General features: G+C 38.5%; 1 protein-coding gene across 2 annotated transcripts in view; it reads left to right on the forward strand.

The window, feature by feature from the left end:
• The window catches only part of Sema3c (semaphorin 3C), a 148,584-nt gene extending 129,003 nt beyond the window's left edge, over nucleotides 1–19,581 (forward strand). For both annotated transcript variants that reach the window (XM_075955963.1, XM_075955962.1), the window contains exons 13-18: nucleotides 344–432; nucleotides 3,528–3,569; nucleotides 6,904–7,061; nucleotides 12,327–12,394; nucleotides 14,568–14,698; nucleotides 16,940–19,581. In XM_075955963.1, the coding sequence (XP_075812078.1) occupies nucleotides 344–432; nucleotides 3,528–3,569; nucleotides 6,904–7,061; nucleotides 12,327–12,394; nucleotides 14,568–14,698; nucleotides 16,940–17,356 (905 nt within the window). In that variant the 3' untranslated portion in view covers nucleotides 17,357–19,581. The remainder of the gene's footprint in view (nucleotides 1–343; nucleotides 433–3,527; nucleotides 3,570–6,903; nucleotides 7,062–12,326; nucleotides 12,395–14,567; nucleotides 14,699–16,939) is intronic.
• Nucleotides 19,582–20,107: the final 526 nt, after the last annotated feature.

Below are 20,107 nucleotides of genomic sequence, written 5' to 3' on the forward strand. Positions count from 1 at the left end.
TCTATTGTATTTCAAGAGTATATACTTGACTCACAAATCCTTTTACAGATTCATTTATAATTGTGCACATACGTGAGGATGGGTGCCTGACTCATACTTTTGAATTTACACGAATGTATATCCTTCCTGAGCAGCTTTGATTTTACACTAGACAAAATGAGAGATTGCTATATTTTCCTTTAGTTGTATATATTCTCAATTCAAACATATGGGATTAGACATAAATTCAACCTGTTATAGACAGTAATTGCTTAACATGTAATCTATTTGAAGACTAGACGCTTGTGTTAAGAATCCTTCGGGCAGTATTCTGACAGCACCTCCTTGTCCCTCTCCCTTCTAGATCGGGGCACTGTGCAGAAGGTGGTAGTCCTTCCAAGCAACAGCTCTGTCAGCGGGGAGCTCATTCTGGAGGAGCTGCAAGTCTTTAAGGTTTGTCCATTACTTCTTCCTATTCATCTCAACACATGCATGATGACATCATTCCTTTACTCCTCTAGCCAGTAAAAATATTCAATGAAAGATTAAATAAACAAATGCAATAATTTTTACGAGCAGAAAAGCATCAGATAAAAGGAGAAATAGAGAACAAATATTTTTGTGAAGTATTTTCTCATACTTCAAGTTGTCTTAACATAAAAGGCTAACATTTTTTTTCCAACTGTCATCACAATTCAAAGAAATTTGGTCGTCATTATTTTTAATAAATGAGCCGCTATGGCCAAGGTCTTGAATAGTTTGTCATGCACGGGTTTTTATCATTTCCCTCACAAACTACTGTAACTTGAATGCCTTCAGATTACTGATTGCAGATAAGCTTCCTCATATTTTTGCAAACCAGTCATAAATAAAAAACCTGCTGTTGTTTGATTGCTTTCCATTCAAATGCCACTCTGGTTGAATCAAACCAATGTTCCTTCTTGGTTGGCACTTGAAGCCTTCTGTCCTTACTTGAGATTTCACTATATTGTTCTCCTTGAATTGGGAGAAAGAAAGAAAGAAAGAAAGAAAGAAAGAAAGAAAGAAAGAAAGAAAGAAAGAAAGAAAGAAAGAAACAGACAGACAGACAAGAAAACAAAAGCAAAAGTATACACAGAATCTCTCTCTAAGGTCTCTGCCAGTCTGGACACACGCCCAGAGGCCCTTTCCTTCTTCCTCCTTTTAACTAGAGCTTGTCACTCTCACTGCAGTCTGGTCTCCAGCTTGGGACCTTCCTACCTCAGTTTGCCAGTGCTGTGATTACAGAGGAGGCCACTAAGTTCAGCCACTATTTCCTCTAGTTATCTGGGAGCCAGCAGAACTGGTTTCCTGCCTTGCTGGTTTCTTAGAGTGGCTCCTGTAGTTACACAAGTATCCTTCTTACCTGCATTTGGAAACTGAAGAGATAGGCAGCTAAAGAACTGCATGGAAACCTTGGCCTGGATTCAATCCTTTCATAGACATTATTTACACCTAAGTCAATTAAGACACCATGGCTCCTGGAGCGCAGAACTGGCCACTCCCTGATTTTACTCAGTGGCACCTCAGACCTCCCAGCAGCAGACAGAACAGCTCTGGTCCGGTTAGCTGTCTTGCTTAGCTGACCTGACTTGGAATGTATTGAGTCATTAATTAATATCATTATTGTGGTTACTAAAACTATTGGTTTCATAAGCATCTAATTGCTTAAGATACAAGTCGGTTAGATTTCATTATTAAAACTTTAAATTAAAAAATGTACCAAAGAATGGAATGTAATATAAGTCAAAGGCACACCAGCTACTTTCCAGTGTGTTATTAAATTTATCACTTTAAATATTTGATTCTAACTTGCACTAGGTTCTTTGTGACTAGCACATTAAAATTACGCCCATTGGGTAAATGTTTTACATCCTTGGCTTTGTAAAGAAGTTGAGGGCTTCACTATATTAACTAAAATTGGAGTACACATTATGCTTTTTTTTCCCTCATGCAACCAACTAGGAACAAGTTGGTGATCCCTGAAGATGACAAAAAGTTACATAGTGCAAACACCTCATTTTTAATACTGCAGTATCTTTCTGGTTATCGGGCAATGTTTAATGAAGTGAGTTTGACACACGTCTAAACATGTATGTTATGGAAGAGCCGTAACGGCATGCACATTATTCTGATCAAGTAAGAACTATGTATGGGCTGTTACATGACGTGCTCTGTGGTTATCATCAAGGGGAAGAAACTCTTGGTGAAAATACACAGACAGTCATGATGCATGCAGGAGACGTCGTTCTAAAAGGTGTTGGAACTTCCTTACTGATGCCTGTGTGGTTTTCTGATAAAGCAGAGTCAAAAGACGCTCTTGGCAGATGCAGTCACTGTCTTTGGCATGTGTCTGTGTCTCATTTCTGAGGTGAGGTAAAAGTGATTGAATGTGCATGATATATTGCAATGGTCATGAAAGGAAATAATGGATTTATGTAGGAAAAAATTCCTTAATTACGTATCATATGGAAATGCTGTAGAGATATTAGTGTAACTTTTGAAGGAATAGGCAGACTTACTACACAGCACAGAAGCATAACGTCTTTCTTTAATCCTACAGTCATGGTTGCTGAGTGTCTATTTACAAAAGGCTTACACTGAACTCAGACACAACTCCGCTAGTGGATCTGGTGACTGTAAACGGTCACATCTGTTGCCCGTGTACGTGTGTATGTTAAAAAAGGATAACAAAAATTGTTGCCACTGAGAATTAGTGATGTCTGCTTTTACTTCATCTTAAATGATTAAAAACCTATACAATCCAAAAAAAAAGCTATAGTGTTGGGAATAATTTAATTTCAGAGTTTGCCTCTGCTTAAATCATCTAAGTCTTCTTGGATCACTATCAGGTTACCAGAAATTTAAGTTTAAAACTAATTATAATAGTTAGGAAGTAAAGTTATCAAGTGGCTTTCAGAAAAATTATCTTTGCAGTGTACAAAAAATTACCTTTGCAGTTCAGAAAAAAATGCCTTTGCAAAGACCAAAGATTTTAGATTCTTGAACAACTGATTTTAAAATTACAGATATTATAATTATTATAACTGATTTTATAATTTTACAAAAAAGAGGCCTCTCTATCTATGTATGTTTTTGTTTCACCAGTGAGAACTCAATAGCATGGTTCAGTCTTACACATTGTAAACAACCCTTGTCGGGAACAGAATAATGATTCCTGAAGACTGTGTTGTGAAGTTCTCCCTATCATCACTATCCCCCACCTACACAGGTCCAACCCTCAACTCGATGTCCCAAATACATCTTTCAGTTATCTCACTTGGCAGAGCATCTTAAGGCCTTTTGTGTTAAGTGTCTGTAAAGCCATTCCTTCTTTCGGGTTCAGGCACCTGGTATGTTACACAGCAAGTCCAGTCTTAGCCCCAAAGAAGAAAGGAAGTTTACAGAAAGATCACGAACTAAGGGAAAAATAGGGCATTTTGAATTTTTTTTACAAAATTTGAATTTTTACATTCAAAATTGCTTTTCCGATCATATGAGCAACTAATATACATTTTCTAATCTTTTAGAATCATGTTCCCATAACAACAATGAAAATTTCATCTAAGAAGGTAAGAACTAGCCCATTTGTTTTGCATAGATTTAATGAAAGAAGATCATAAATGCTGAAAGGCATTCCAGAGTATTGTATTTGCCATACCTTCAACTAGTAGGGCATGTGAGATTCATTCACTATGATAAAAATTAGCATTCTGAAAATAGAACTTAACATAATGCTTGGCTTTAGTAAATCAAGGCTTTCCTACCAGAGAGGAGTGATCTACCCACTTCTGCTTCCCTGATATCGTCATATCTTTGAAGTAATCATGCAATGCTATATCCTAAGATTTATACATATATCTACAAAACCCTTAATATAACGCTATCTGTGCATTTGAGGAAGGACTGAGTGCTGGCAATTGACAAGAGCTAGCTAATCTATGTTCTTCCTGAACATGAAAATACTCAACGATCATGAGCAGTTGACGACAATTCTAGTTTTTCTATGTCTGTGATGTATTCTTTTCCAATTCCCATAGGTAGTATCTTAAAGCAAAGCCCTAAGAGCGACCTCCCTAGAGTCAGATTGAGACAGCTTTGCATGCATTTGAATCTCCACTTGACTATAAATTACTGGCAAGTTGTTTAACTTCCCTGACCTAAGCTTCTACATCTAGAGAGCAATGTCTTTCTCACAAGTGGTGGACATTAGCTGCCTAGGATAAAATGACACAAGTTAGTGCTGTCTGTAAGAACCTTGGATTCTATTTTTCTTGGAGTAGAGACCAAAGACTTCGAATGCTTGAGCAACTGATTTTCTAATTGCTGTGCTCTTTGCCATAGCCAAACTCCTAGGGAGACATGATGTGGTATTCATAATCAGTCTTGTGCTCTTTGCACTTGACCAAATTTTATGAGAACAAATAAATATGACATAATGGAGTTAACGATCTCATCTGTAAAAATGTTTGCATGGAGCATAGCAAACATTTTCCCAAGTAGCAAGAAGTCATTCGTCATTTGGCTAATGTCGTATGGAGCTGATCTCAAGTCTGAATTGTCTTTGAAGCCAGCAGGGAGGCCTTTTGTTTACGATGGCTTGGTGGAAAGAGACAATATGGAAGCAAGATTCAAAATCTTCATAGTCATTTTTGGGTCATGGTAGTCGTATATAAAATGTATGCCTTGGCATATTTATAGGTCATATGTTACGCTGGTGTTCAACATCTTATGCTGCAGACAGGCTAATGTGTTTCAGTGGACAGTTAGCCTCACAGCTGGGGTAGTGACTTGATTTTCTGGAACTCTGGCTTCACGAGAAACTGCAGTACACTTTGCGGTGGGAAGATTGCAGTTAGTGAAGGTGTTTAAATATCATGAATTTGATACCTTTCCTAGTCCTCAGATTGCTCATCCATCTTTAACCTTTTTTTTCTTTTAATTTACTCTTGTACCCAATTTCAAAAATATGTTGATATTACTAATAATTAAATTATATAGAGTAGAACTGCCTTTTACCTTTTTCTCAAATAAACTAGCATTCTTAAAATACTTTCAATTAAATGAACACTGTCCTTTGCCTGCTCCCTTTAGATCGATATTTAATTATTTAAGAAATGCGTCCTGGGACCTGAACCTCAGGGCCTCCTGCACAGCAGCCATGTTCTTCCACTGACTTTCACCCCAGCCTCCTTTCCCAAGTTTCATTTCGTGACAACATTTTAGCAAGTGACCAGTGTTGGCTGGGGTAGTCACTCTAGCCCAGACAAGCCTTGAGCTTTGTCACTCTCCTGCTTTAGCCTTCCAAGAAACTGGATTTACAGATCTGTGCACAGGGCCTGGTGGCAAGCATTTACATCCAGTGCTCTTGAGGGAATGACATTCTGACAAAACATAGACCACAGCATTGTTTGAAAAGTATTTAAATGTCTATATGGTAATCAATCAATTTCAGATAATTTCTTTAAATTCGATTGGCATGAATAAAGTAGCTATATGAGACATGATAGACTGAGATATGATTTATGTCATTGAAACTGAAACTTACAGATTAGTAGTTTTTATTAATATTTTACTCTACTGTTGTAACTAATTCATATTCATTGCCAGTTCTTTCCCCAGTATGTATTCTGGGAACTTTATAGCTTTGTGGCATTTGAGTCTTAGAAGAATACGACAGCACAAATAGAACAACATTATATAAAATTCTCAAATAATTAAAAAGTGGGCCGGGCGGTGGTGGTGCTCGCCTTTAATCCCAGCACTCGGGAGGCAGAGGCAGGCAGATCTCTGTGAGTTCAAGGCCAGCCTGGTCTACAAGAGCTAGTTCCAGGACAGGAACCAAAAAAAGCTACGGAGAAACTCTGTCTCGAAAATCCAAAATAAAATAAAATAAAAAGTAATCAGTTTTTAAAAGCATCTTAATGTCTTACAAATGATACAGAGGGTGAACTCTATTTTTTACTTTGTAAGGGTAATGAAGATGGGTAGACAGAGAAGAAATTTTTTTTAAGGCATGCTTCATGTAAACTCTTGTATTTGGGCTGGTGAAATGGCCTAGTGACTAAGAATTCTTGCCAGTCAAACATGTGGACTTGAGTTTGCGTCCCAGCAGCCACATTAAATAGCATGGGGGGGGGGGGGGCCATGAGCATGGCTGTAGCATGGGGGGACGAGGAGGAACACTGGGGCTTGCTAGATGACAGCACATCTCTGAGCTCAGTAACTTACTCAAAGGAATATGGCAGCGTGCAATAGAACAAAACGACCAGAGTCCTCCTTTCCACGTTCACTAGCACACAGGTACACACAGAGGTGCATATGTCACAAGCACACACAGACAAGCCCAGATTCATATTTACATAAAAAATAAACATTGGATTATTCGTTTTTCATGTAACCTTAAAGTAGCTTTAATAAGTAATGTGTAACTTTCAAAGCCACGTATTCAACTGTTTTCACTTTTAGTGTGACTGATTATCTCGTACGTTTTCTTCTAAACAAAATGTCTTCTATTTCAAAATTAACGTGTGCTGCTGTACTTGAAAAACATGAAAGCTTGCGATTTGCTAAGAGACAGAAGTCAAAGGAAAAAGAAAAACATCATAATTTAAGTAAGCAATATATTAGCTCAAATCTGAGAGAACAAGGAATCCCAATGTTTAAAACAGATTAGCATCTCTATGGTGCACTGGGAGCACTGTTATTGTTAGTAGAAAGTGGTGATGTTATAGGCTTACTAAGGGAAGGAAAATTCTACTTATTTTGGCTTCATACCCTCTTTGCTTCTTGTTTTGAGTGTTTCTAAATAAATCCCTGGGTTTGCGGCCATATATTATAATGTGTTCCTGCTGAAAGTCTTCAGATTTCCACATCTGAACTAGATCATCGTGATTCTCCTTACAGCAACAGTTGTATGTGAGCTCCAATGAGGGGATTTCCCAGTTGTCTCTGCACCGCTGTCACATCTATGGCACAGCCTGTGCGGACTGCTGCCTGGCTAGGGACCCCTACTGTGCCTGGGATGGCCACTCCTGCTCGAGGTTCTACCCCACCGGGAAGCGGTGAGTACCAAATGTCCACGTGAAAATCCAAAGAAACCTCACAGGGCAGTGCAGATGTGGATCAGTTCTGTGGCTGTTTTTATTTGAAAAGACGGTGCAAAATACGGCCATGTGGAGCACTACAAACAGCCGTTAGGGAAAGAAGACGTCGGACTTCATGACTTCAGGTTTCACACTCTTCCTCTTTGTGGAGAACTTATGCTCTAGGACCCATCAATGTACTAGCAACGTTTAACTCTGTTTTCACGCTAGCTGATGTGTGTGTCTGCTGTGTCACGATAGCCTTGAACCCCACACTGGTAGGTGTAGCTGCATTGCTTCCTTGTAACAGAGAGGTTTTGTTGTTCATGTGAGTACCAAAAAACAGATGAATTTCAAAGTTAACATTTTGAATAGAACTACCTGCATCATTCTTGCCACAAGCACATTGTTCTAAGAAAGATATCCACCCGGCTTGCTTTGAAAACCTCCTGAACATGCTTCTTCCTGTTTGGGCAGTGAAAGCAAGGTCGCTGGATCGGATGAGCAGTCTAAGGAAGGATGCCTTAATCCCAGAAAAGGTCAAAGTGAGTTGGATTTCCAGTGGGAACCCTGGTGAGATAGCGGAGAATATGCAGAACTTGAATCGGATGAACTTCTAAATATTTCAATAAATATTGAGACATAGGTTATGATGGATGAGAGCTCCAAAGCCTGTTTAAAATTATAATCAGTGGAGGAAGCAAATGACTCCAGTCTTAGGAACCAATGAACTGTCCAGGAAAGTATTGGGTGGTTTCTAAGGTTTTTTTTATTATATTATATTTGTATCATATAAATAAATTTGTATTATAGTATATTTGTAAATTTAATATATTTTGATCATAGTCTTCTTCTTTTTCAAGACCTTCCAGATCTTCTTCTCCTTCCTACCCACCCAACTTTAAGTTCTTTCTAAGAACACAAAACTTTAATACAACAATAAAACCAAGAGAAAAAAAACACCCCCCCCCAAAAAAAACCCAACATACAAACAAACACAACATTGCAACCAAATAAAAGCACACACAGAAATCTTTGGGGTTATTATAGATGGTTTTTAAGATTTACAAGACCCATGCCATTGCATTTTTGTAAGTCAGTCATGACCCTTTTTGTCTGTTAATTCAAGAAATATTTATCCTGAGACAAAAACTTTTCAGGCATTGTAGAAAATACGTAAAAAAAAAAATACCCATGAACAACAACAATAAAAGACAAAAATCTGTGTTCGGGTATAAAATGTTCTGAAAAGACAGACAACCCAATGAAGCCCATGAATGTGTGAAATAATCATATGGTCTCTGGGTGTGAGAGTGGAGAGGGCGTTACATACATGGGAAACAGCATGTGAAAGGTTGAACGGATGACCATAGAGGGCCATGGTGGGGACAGAGAGTGAACCGAAACGTCCTCTGGGGGGAACAACAGTCTAGAAGTATGCAAGGGAACACTTAAGAGACAACACAAAGCTCATGCTGGCACTTAGAAGCCTCTGAAAGGAGAAGGAAGGTTAGAAAGAAGGAAGTTTCCAATGCCAGGTGAGGTAGGACTTTATCAGTAATTTATCATCACTCAATCCCTGTGCTTGTTTAGACTGGAAGTTATCTGACTCTTAGTTCTAAAAGGTCACTAGCTGGATGTCGTTTTTATTGGCGCATTGGCATTGGAAGTAGTTGGAACAAGTAGGAGGACAAAGGATACAGAATGGGGTTCTAATCTAGGTCATAGAGAGGAGCGGTCGAATACTCTGTGAAGTATTCGGTGTGGAAGCGTGGAGAACTAGAGCAGGAAAACAATTTCCAAGTTCTTAAAACAAGAGCACTTGGAAACACGTGAGCATCATTGTCTGAAAGTGAACCCTGTGGAAGGAGCCTGTGTGAGGGAGAAAGAAGACATTAAACCAAGCATGTCTGTGAGACACTCCTGCCTGGGTGAAGAGTAGAGAAAGAAATGTGTACTTGGAGTAAAGTGGAATGGCCTAGGCTGGATCCCCCTTCTTTACAGACACTAGGTATGAGGAGGGTTCCCAGGCTTTGAACCAGGATTTTTAGGTCTATGTGCAAAGGCTCAATAATTTCCCACGTTTGCCAGAGGAGTTGGGTAGGAGCTCCTTCCCTTCCGTCAATTTCCCTTCACGTTTAGATGCTCGTCCCCATGCAATTGTTTGTATTTGCACTGACTGAAGTGTTAAGAACCTGGACACAGAGGGTGAGGGACGCAAATCTCAACCATGATCTCAAATAAATTTTATTTTTGCAGCTACTGTTGGATTTTTCAGAAGTATTTGTCACATATGTGTAAATATATTAAAAATAGTGTTTCGAAAGTCTTCCCACAGCTAAAATATTTGCCAGACAATACATTTTCCCCCCATAGATGCTCTAGAGCTAAGTATGGCATCGCCAGCACCAGGGTTAGCGTCTTTGGTCTTTTAATCAGATCTGATGATGAACAAAGCTGGCTCAAGTGACTTTCTCAGAAGCAAAGTGAAGTGGGAATTAGAAATTGAACAACACAACATCCTAAAGATAAATCGGTCCTTGTTTGTAATGGGAAAGAACGGAGGAGCAGAACCCCTTCCTTGCAATGGTTTTATCTGAGGCTGATGGGAATTTTTAATTTCACAGAAGCAATGATTTTCCAGAAAAGCAAAGTATCAGCTATTTAAATAACTGTTTTGACTACTATACCAGTGTCTTAATTTTTCCACGAAGACTTATAAAATGCAGCACACACACGTGCGCACACACATACATCCTCTTCTTCCCCTACCCCCCCTCCCACACACACCGGATGAGCTTTCCCATGTTTTTTTGGGGGGGCTAGGGCAATAGAAGATTCACTATAAATATCTATACTGTTTAGATATTCCAAATTATTTCCAACTCAAGATACGCTGTGAAGAATGTAAAATGTGTTTGCAGAATGAATTGATATAGTTTTTCTATTTGTTTTCTGTAGGGACTGAAAGATAAAAATGGAAAAGACCATTTGTAGTATTTTCAGCATTCACTTTTTTATTTTCCTTTAATTACCTGTTTGTAGCAAATACCGCATTAGATTAATTCATTGTAATTAAAGCAAAAATATACCCTTTGTATGGAAGCAGAGAGGTAGAGTCACAGACAGAAAACAGTTGAATCAATACATTTACATAACATTAAACTCTGACTCAATGCTTCCTTTATTTTTTGATAACTTGGTATAAAGTAAGCAATATGTGCTTTTTCTCACCACTTTGAAGTATCTGAAATGCTTGCGTGTATCAATACTGCAAGGCAGCTTCTGATATTACTCATCCTGAATTATGGGGGATCGTTGGAAAATGGAAGATGGGATAATCAGTTCAAGCTTTCTAAACCCCTTTTCTGTGAAAGTAGAAAGTGATTTCATTGTTTATCCAAAAGAACTGAGAATAATGATGAAATGTCAGCGAAGCCAGCCAAAGCCAAATCCTACATGTAATGTAATATCGCGCTGCCTACCAGCATAGTTCTGTTATGCCCCAGGAATGCATTCAAGGAAACTGACACGTACCAAAGGCTCTCGCTGATCTCATCATTTAAAAAAAAAGAGCTAGAGCAAGGTTTTCTATTTGAATGTCTGGAATTTGATGTGGCAAGTTGACTTTGCCTAGCTTGGGAGGTTCTATAGTGCTGACTACAGAACAAATAAATATAGACATTGTGAAGACATTGAGTGTCTAGAAGGCTGAAAATGACCAGCTTCACCCTAAGAACACCCACCAAGTGCTGTTTTAGGATCCACTCCCAGTAGGAATATTGCAAATTCATGGCAGTTAAAATGTGAACAGGCTACTGGTCTAGACTAGGACACTGATCAGACTTCCTTACACTAGAGTGACTTACCACTACTTTGTGTGATACTATACATATATAATGTCAAATGGTACAATTTATATAAATATATTTGGTAACATAAAGTATTAGCCACGTCTGATCATTTTTAAGTGGGATGGTCATGAGTGACATCATGATTAATGTTATTTTGTATGTTTAATAACCACTGTATGGCTTCTTATTTCTGTTCAAAATTCTGATCAATATTTCATCATCAGGATAAAATATCAGGACCTGACACTTATTTTAGTGAAATAGTATTCTCATTCATAAATCATTTAGCTGTGTGTTTCCAATATTTAAAGTCAGTGTCCATGTGAGTTTTAGTGGCGACTGCACATATGCAGCTAGTCTCTTTTGGGTCACTCATCCCCATTACGAAGTCAACATTAAGAGAACTGAACCTTCGTGAACCTGGGACTCAAGAAGTGAAATCATTAATGAGCAAATACTATAAAGTTTTATGTAACTAATTTTCAGTTTACAAAAGTTACACATTTTTTTTAAAATGCTTTTTACATTAGGATATTCCAATTAATAATCTATTTACTTGGAGATGATGCCTTAAAAAAAATCTCCTAATAAGTATTGTGGGGGAATGAGAAACTGTTATATCCCCTAAACTCAATGTTGCTATTAAACAAATATCAGCATCATTAACATATTGATATTGTTGTCTATAGGGTAAGGCATTATATCTGCATCTCATTTTCTAAAAGTTTTCATATGTGACTACGTAGCAATAAGTATACTATTATACATATATAATATAGATACACATGCATGAGAGAAAATGTAGTAAATATAGAAAAAAGTACATATAAACATCTTAGAATTCACTGTACACATATACTCATTGAAAACCTGAAACTCTTTTAAGTAAAAGATTATTTCCTTTGTATTCAGCATTCCTATTTATGTTTCAAAAAAGCTTAAAACATCCACAGAGCACGTTTTCGTTTAAACAAAAGTGTGTTTATTTAAACAAAACTTTTAAAAGAAGAAAAAAGTTGTTGTGTTTACCATTCAGCAGTTTTTGTTTTAGTGCATTTTGGGTTACCATCTATGAAATAAAATGTGATACAGTTATTAAGCCAATCCAGCATCCACCTGGGAGTGCTGATGTATCCTGGCATCTTTGTGAGTGTCCCATCACAGATGATAGATAGAGGAGGCCCTTCTACATCTAGAGGGAGAATGGTCCCACCTGTCACTCATGCACGGTGAATGGTCAGGGTGCTGTGTGAGATAATGAGGCTTCCTCTCTGCCTTCTAAATTAAAGCTTAGGCAATCAAGAGGCCACAAAGATTAAAACTGGGTGCTTTTAATGTAGCGTAATTGTCGATAATGCCCATCCCTTTAACATTTTTCCTGCACTTATAGGAGGAGCCGAAGACAAGACGTGAGACACGGGAATCCACTGACGCAATGCCGAGGGTTCAATCTAAAAGGTATTAAAAGGGGGCAGGTGGTAACCATGGTGAAGAGTAGCATCATTCTCCTCTCATTAAGTAAGGCCCTCCACTCAGGTCATTTACTTGAGAGCACGGCATCATTCTGCCTCCCGTTGAGTAAGGCCCTCCACTCAGGTCATTCACTTGAGAACACAGCATCATGAGTGTGTAAAGTATTTGTGAGTGGTAATCAGGTGTAAGTGCTGTCTGTGTCACACAAATAGTCACTACGGAGAACACACAAAATCAAGTGTTCTGGAGCCCGTGGCGGCCAGGGTCACACACATCTGGCAAACACAGTTTTTTTTTAGATACTTCTTTCTGAAGCAAAGATTTTACTTTTAAAATTGTCTAACAAGTTACACAATAAAGACTATTTTACTGAAGAAAATATCATGAGAAAATATTTATGATTTTAATTAATTTGAATCGTAGACCTCCATACTGTTTAGAACATTCGCACTGTGGGACCATTTGCCAGGTGTCTCAGGATGCTTACTGTCTTCCCAAACATAATCAATGCATTTATTAAATATTTACTAAGCATCCCCTTCCCCTAGTGCCTACCAGTAGCCACCTACTTTCTTCAGAGTCTGTCTATTTTGGACATTCGGTGTGGTGGAATCACATAGGATCTGTGATGCTATCTATGCCTAGTTCTTTTCCTGTTTGCAGAGTCCCTTTACTCTTTAACATATGTTTTTTCCTATTTATAAAATTGATTATATATATATATCATAATTCATATATTCATTATATATATCACATTTTGTGTATTTGCTCATCCTTTCGTGGAGACATGTACAGCTCCCAGTATTACAGATGCAGAGAATAATTCTTCAGAGATCCAGGTTGAGACTCAGCTGCGGGTCTGCCCCTTTTACAGTTTACCCAAGCCCTTTCTCTCTGTCCTGACAAAGAGATCCCGTGTTGTTAAACTTTATGGAATCCTTCCCTTCCATCCACTTCAGACAGCTTCCTCTGACTCACCTGGTGCTTCAGGCTTATTATTTTAAAGATAAAACAGACTGAAACCAAGAGTTACCCCAGCATCCAGGTCTACGAGGCAGCAGACCCCGAGTTCTATATACCTAGGCTGGAGACTAACCTTACACTGACCAGCCACCAGGGCCTGGGCCTTCATTTAGTACAGCAGGGCATTCCTGTTCCTTGTTATGGTAACTCCAAGATGCAACAACAAGTTAGGTCATCTAAATTAGGGAATTCATCCACTTTGCCATTTGCTATTCATGGAGCATTTTCATAAACATCATGTCGGCTCCTGTTTAGCATGCTCCTCGTCGCAGTGCCGAGAGCAGTGACATGAGCTAACATCAAATATCTGTGCGGGATTTAGGTCTCAGCCTCAGCTCAAGTTCTTTCTTGTGATGACCTCATCCAGTTTTCCAAAGTCTGTAACAACATCGATTTCTCTCACTGATTTCGGAATAAAGCTTTCTGTTTCTGTGTTCAACCAATGCCTGATTTCACCAGTGTTTCATTTGCCGTAAAACTTTTATTAAAAGTTTAAACATTTGTAATCTGTGCTTTAGAGATGAATAGAGGAACACAGAGATGGTTTAGGTAACTTGTCTCATGTTACGCCGCAGATAGTGTGGGTGCACATTAATTTACCCCATGTTCCTTTTTCTGCAAAGCCTGGCTTTTTAATCATTGTATTATATAGGGTAGACATCCTGTGCTTTCAGTGTGGGCTTCTCCATTCCACACTGGATATGATTTCATGCATGCCATAAACCGAGCTCCCATTTTGTCTGGTTCTTCACACCTTACTTATAGTGTGTTCCTACATATATTACACATACTATGTATGTACAGATATTATACATACTATGGTATATTTCTTCATGACTCATGTTCTCACGTTGTGCAATTGAGAAAATCTAATTTTCAAAAGCTGTTTTAATTATTAGACAATTAAAGCTGTTACAATCCTCAGTGCAGACTAATAAATGTGTGCCAACACGACTTTAGGTGACTTTTAGTGTCTCTTTCACTTTGCATTTAAATAAAATGTCTAGACCCGTAAACTTTACTGACTCCTATATGGTGACAACCGTCCTGAGCACAGTTTTACAGAAGGAGAAGTTCATATGGAGGAGTAACCTCTAACGCCTGTTCTCTCATTCCTCCGATTCCTGCTTTCCAGCATACAGAAACGCCGCCGAAATTGTTCAGTACGGAGTACGAAATAACAGCACTTTCCTTGAGTGTGCCCCGAAGTCTCCCCAGGCATCTGTCAAGTGGCTGCTGCAGAAAGATAAAGACAGGAGGAAGGAGGTGAGTGGCCCGCCCCCACCTCCCTGGCCATCCATCAGAACTCTGGGAGTAGTGCTAATTCAGCATTCCTCAGGGAGGCACAGAGACACTGTGAAGTGAAGACAAAGAAACATCCTTTTATGTCAGGGGCATGCCATTGCCATCTTCTTTCGAGTCTTTGTCCTTAGATTTGAAGGATTAGTTAGAAATCCCCTCTCCCAGCCACCTCTGTAGTCTCAGAGTTTGTAACATGAACTCAAGAGGTAGGACAGAGGAATATGTAGGAGGGACTTGTGTAATATGTGTGCGAATCCGGAAGCTAAGACGGCACACAACAGCACCTTTGTGCGACTCCCGAGATAAAAGGAGCTTGAAAATGTTCCGTTTCCCTCAGCAAGAAATTATGCTGAACTATGACCCTTTGTAGCAAGGAACATTTTTCTGCGGTGTGCTCATGTTTCCACTGCATTAGCATTCATGACCCTTATATGTCACTCAGGTAATTTATGCAGTCATTGTTTATGAGACCACTGGTTTGTTTATTATTAAGGAAAAGGACCCCTAGACTAGCAAATATGTATACATATACTCTAACTCTAAATTTTTATTGATTATCAAGAACTATTTGAAAAGAATGACACTGCAGATTGGCACTGTCAAGATTGTAAATCTGTACGTATTGTAAATACCGAATTCCATGATATTGATGTCACACTGTCCTGACTCTTGAGATGAACAAAATTACATGCATGTAAATGCAACTCCTAATTCTAAAATGTCTTGTTCTACTGTACCATCAATTTCAATGGAGCCGACCAGAAATTGGCTGCACCCCTGCCTGTGCGTGGGTTCTTTTGTAGGTGATTTTGTTTCTGTAGTGTTAATCCAGCTATACAAGTGCACACAACACAGACACATATTAACTTACACAAGATTACACATTTTAAATCTAAATACAATCTTAGGTTTGGATTTCATTCACAATGAAATGCACGTTTGGACAGAACTTTGATAATGTAAAAATATCCACATGTATCATCTTTATTGATTTTGGTCCTATTTTTGTTTTGATTCAAAGAGAGACCATCCAGATTGTAAATGTCAGGAGACTTCCCACTCTTGGATTCTCAATCTCTTCATTGCTAATACAATAGCTACGATTGTAAAGCAATTAGTTGTAATGCAAATGGATCTCATGTGTGTAACCAATACACAGCAAATGGTCATTTTCTATTATAATCCCTACAGTGGATTATAATATTACCGCATTTTTTATTACCTTGCTGAAATAAATTTTCTTGAAAGTCTTATAAGGTAATGTTCTTACAACTTAGTTTTAGCCATGCCATATTGGGATAATTATTTTTAAATCTCATAAAAATGATATAGCCAAAAGTGAGCACATTCGTTTGATGCACTTTTTCCTGTTCATTTATTCTTCTCTCATATGATACATTCTGACAGCACTTTCTCCTCCTTCCACTCCTCCAAGTCACCCCCCCCCCTCCTGTCTCTCCCAGATCCACACTGCTCCTGCATTTCTCTTCAGAAAAGACCAGGCTTCCCAGGGCTGTCAACGGAACATGGCATAAAAAGATGCAATAAGAATAGGCATGAATCCTTATATCAAGGCTGGAGAAAACAACTCAGTAGGAAGAAAAGGGTTCCAAACGCAGGCAACAGTATCAGATATACCCCTGCTCACACTGTCAGGAGTTTCACAAAATCCCTGAGAGAGACAATGACAACATATATGGAGAGGACAAATGTAGGCTCTGTGATTGACTAGGCCTACTTTCTTACAGAATTCTAGACCACCAGCTCAAGAATGGTTCCACCCACAGTGGGGAGGGCTCACCCCTGCCAATTAAGAGAATTACCTATAGCAGGATCTTATGGAGGCATCTCAGTTGAGACATGAGGCACCTTCTGAGATACCTTCTCAAATTCTCCTTTCAGATATCCCTAGTGTGTGTCAAGTTGATATAAAGCTAGCCAGCACAGGAACCCACTTCATATTTTCTTATATGGATGGTACTTTCCCTATCTTTTTTAGTTAGTTCAGGAGACAATACTGCACACTGTAGACAGAAGGGTGGGTGTGGGCAGTGGAACTAACCATAAATGGTGTGCACTCTGAGGCTGAAGAGCCTCAATGCTTTTGCCTAGCTGTGAAAGTCAACTCTTTTTTATATCTACTAAGCATACTGTTTTAGAAATTGTAGTCTTCTTTTTGGGACATTCACGATGTTTCTCTCTTAGGTTAAACTCAATGAGCGCATCATAGCCACTTCCCAAGGCCTGCTGATTCGCTCTGTTCAGGACTCAGACCAAGGGCTGTATCACTGCATCGCCACAGAGAACGGTTTCAAGCAGACCATAGCCAAGATTAACTTCAAAGTTTTAGATTCAGAAATGGTGGCCGTGGTGACAGACAAGTGGTCCCCATGGACATGGGCGGGCTCTGTGAGGGTCCTACCCTTTCATCCAAAGGACATCCTGGGGGCATTCAGCCACTCGGAAATGCAGCTCATCAACCAGTACTGTAAAGACACCCGGCAGCAACATCAGCATCTGGGAGAGGAACCCCAGAAGATGAGGGGGGACTATGGCAAGCTGAAGGCTCTCATCAACAGCAGGAAGAGCAGGAACAGAAGGAATCAGCTTCCGGAGTCATAAACATTCATCGGTGGAGCTGTGCTTTCTGTAACAAATGCTCTGTCTTCACTGGTCAACTACTGAGCAAAGTCTCGAGCTTTCCCCATGAGAAATTACCGACAAAAGCGGGAGACTCGCTCTCGAGTGCGTTCTCTGTGAACTGAAATGAGCATGCATCTTCTTGTATGATACAGACTAGCACTAGACATGTCATGGTCCTCATGGTGCATAGAAATATTTAACTTATCCCAGATTTTTTATTTATATCTTTATGTGTCTTTTCTTCAACATCAGTGCAGCGACGGAAGCAGAACTGTTACACCCTCGGTTGAGCGAGGGCCATAAATTACCCTGTGCTGTTACTTCCCCTCCCTGGGGGTTCAGCTTTGTTAATTGTCGGTGGTTTTTATACATGAAAACGAATTCCAGTTCACAATTTTCACATAGTAAATGTCATATAAATGCATGCGACAGAATAACCATCCCCAAAAGTCGTGTAGGTTAGACAAATGACGGAGAAGAGAGCATCCAGATGTTACTTAAAAACAAGAGTGACTCATAAAGAGAACACGATGAGTTCATATCCTTCCAGTGGGTTCTACTCTTGCTTGTTCCCTTGTTTAAGATTGTAATATGTGCCAGCTGCTGAGATCTGCCTTCAGTCTTTGTTCTCTTGGTTCAGGAAGATGAAATGAATACCCTGTGCCACCCAGGCCTTTGATGGGAGAAGTATCAGTGAGGCATCGCCATTTCTACTGTTGTGTTACCATCTTCCAAACAAAAGCACTTTGTTTCTTGGAAGTTATTTAAGTTATTATAGACTTGTATATGCTCTTACATTATTTAACTGATTTACTGCTTGATTTTAATTTCCTAGTCTACTTGGCAAATTAAGCAAAACAAGGAGAGAAAACGTTGTGAAAACACCCGACTTCTCCACGCAGAGTGAAGCTATCAGAATGTTTGGATTGTTTTATGGGAAAACTGCACTAAAGTTATTTTCTCCACTTTAAAAACTAAATGGATAAATTATGGGAAATTTCCTCATGCTTCTTTTAATGATAGAACTTAGATTTTTGAAAGATAAATCAATTTTAATACAGGTTTAAATACATGTTTGAATTTCCAGAAACAAAGAGAAATGATACCAAACACTATTGAAACACACTTCTTATTAACAGTTCATAAAGAAGGTAATGAAAGGGGATCAGCTTTTTTTTTTTTTTGAGTATTGTGAACAAAACACGGGGAAGGAAATCATGTGTAGGGAGGGGTGTAAGTTGGTGGTAGGTTGTAGGTTATATGTTTAGATGCAGAAGAACCTGGGCTCTAACACAAGGAAAGGAAGAAAGGTAGGGAAGAGGAAAATCTGGCCAGCAAGAAGACACGAAAGAAGGAAGATAAGAGAGGAAGAAAAAGGAAGGGAGAGATGGAGGGATTGCACTCATTATCAGAAGATAAAGATGTGTTTAGTTAAGAGATGATAAATTTTGGTGTTCTAAGAGGCACCTCAATGTAGTGAAAAACAACAGTTTAGAGAGCATAAATGTCATCCAATTCTGTTTTAAAACTGTTGTTCCAAACTGTGCTACAATAATCTATAGTGTTCCTATAATGGTTTGCGTGCCTAAAACGTTCACATTTTATTTTTCTTATACATGCAAAAAATAGCAGTGTGTTTACATGCAATACTAACACCATCCTCTGTGTTTGCAATTAATCTATTGTATGAACAAAGTTAAAGTAACATGACTTCCAAAGCACAGTGCCCTGGCACCGTGTAGCTTCACATGGTTAGATGGTGATGTTTAATTCTATGCTCTTATTTGTTCTATTTAATACCTCCTGTTTTTTTAAACCATAATTACATTTTAAATACCCGTTTCTTTTCTTTTAAAGATATAGACATTACTATTCAACCTAACCCTGCCAAATGTAAAAAAATGTATTTCTCAAAAACATAATTAATACATGTTGAATATGGGTGACTAGTAGGTTTTTTGTGTAGTTGGGCAATTTGTTGATTTAGCATGTTTTTCATTTGTATTGTATATTAAATTACCTAGAAATGCACTTTCTCCCCCAAAGTGTAGGTTTGTGAATAGACTTCGCATGATGAAGCTGTCACTACAGTGAATGTTCACCATGTGTAGAGAAAGCAAACTAGATGTAGTTACCACATGAAAATTGAATTAGATGTCGAAGAAATCATTTGTCTGGCAAAATAAAACATTGAATTTCCTGGAGGATGTCTTTCACTTTTCTTTTTAGCATAGTATGTGTTAATGTGATAGAAACTACTGAATTGCTATTATCATTTAAAGATTTAGTTATCTGGTTTTGTAAAAACAAACCATTAAATATTTCCGAATTTACGAATTCTAAATATATATTATACTAATAGCTTTCATTTAAGTCCGACCTTGAATCCATCCACTAACATCCACCTTCTACAAATATATTACCATATGCAAATTAATACATTTAACCTCAGGTTTTTTTTGCATTTATTCATGCCTCTGTAAGTTATTCAAAATATATCATGTCTACAAGATATATTTTAAGCAGTTATAGTTTAGAAATGTAAAGGTTTAAATCCACTCTACCTACGTTTAAGTTCAAGCTCATGATTTTGTTTGGGGAAAGTCTTTATATTTTTCTCTACCTCAATATTCTGCATAGGACACAACACATCATATGTGCACATGTTCAAAAAGCTATGGCAATGGCTAGTTTTTCTAGACTAGGAAGGAGTCTTTCATTTGAACTCTT

This window comes from Microtus pennsylvanicus, chromosome 22 (assembly GCF_037038515.1).
Source record: "Microtus pennsylvanicus isolate mMicPen1 chromosome 22, mMicPen1.hap1, whole genome shotgun sequence".
NCBI lineage: Eukaryota > Metazoa > Chordata > Mammalia > Rodentia > Cricetidae > Microtus > Microtus pennsylvanicus.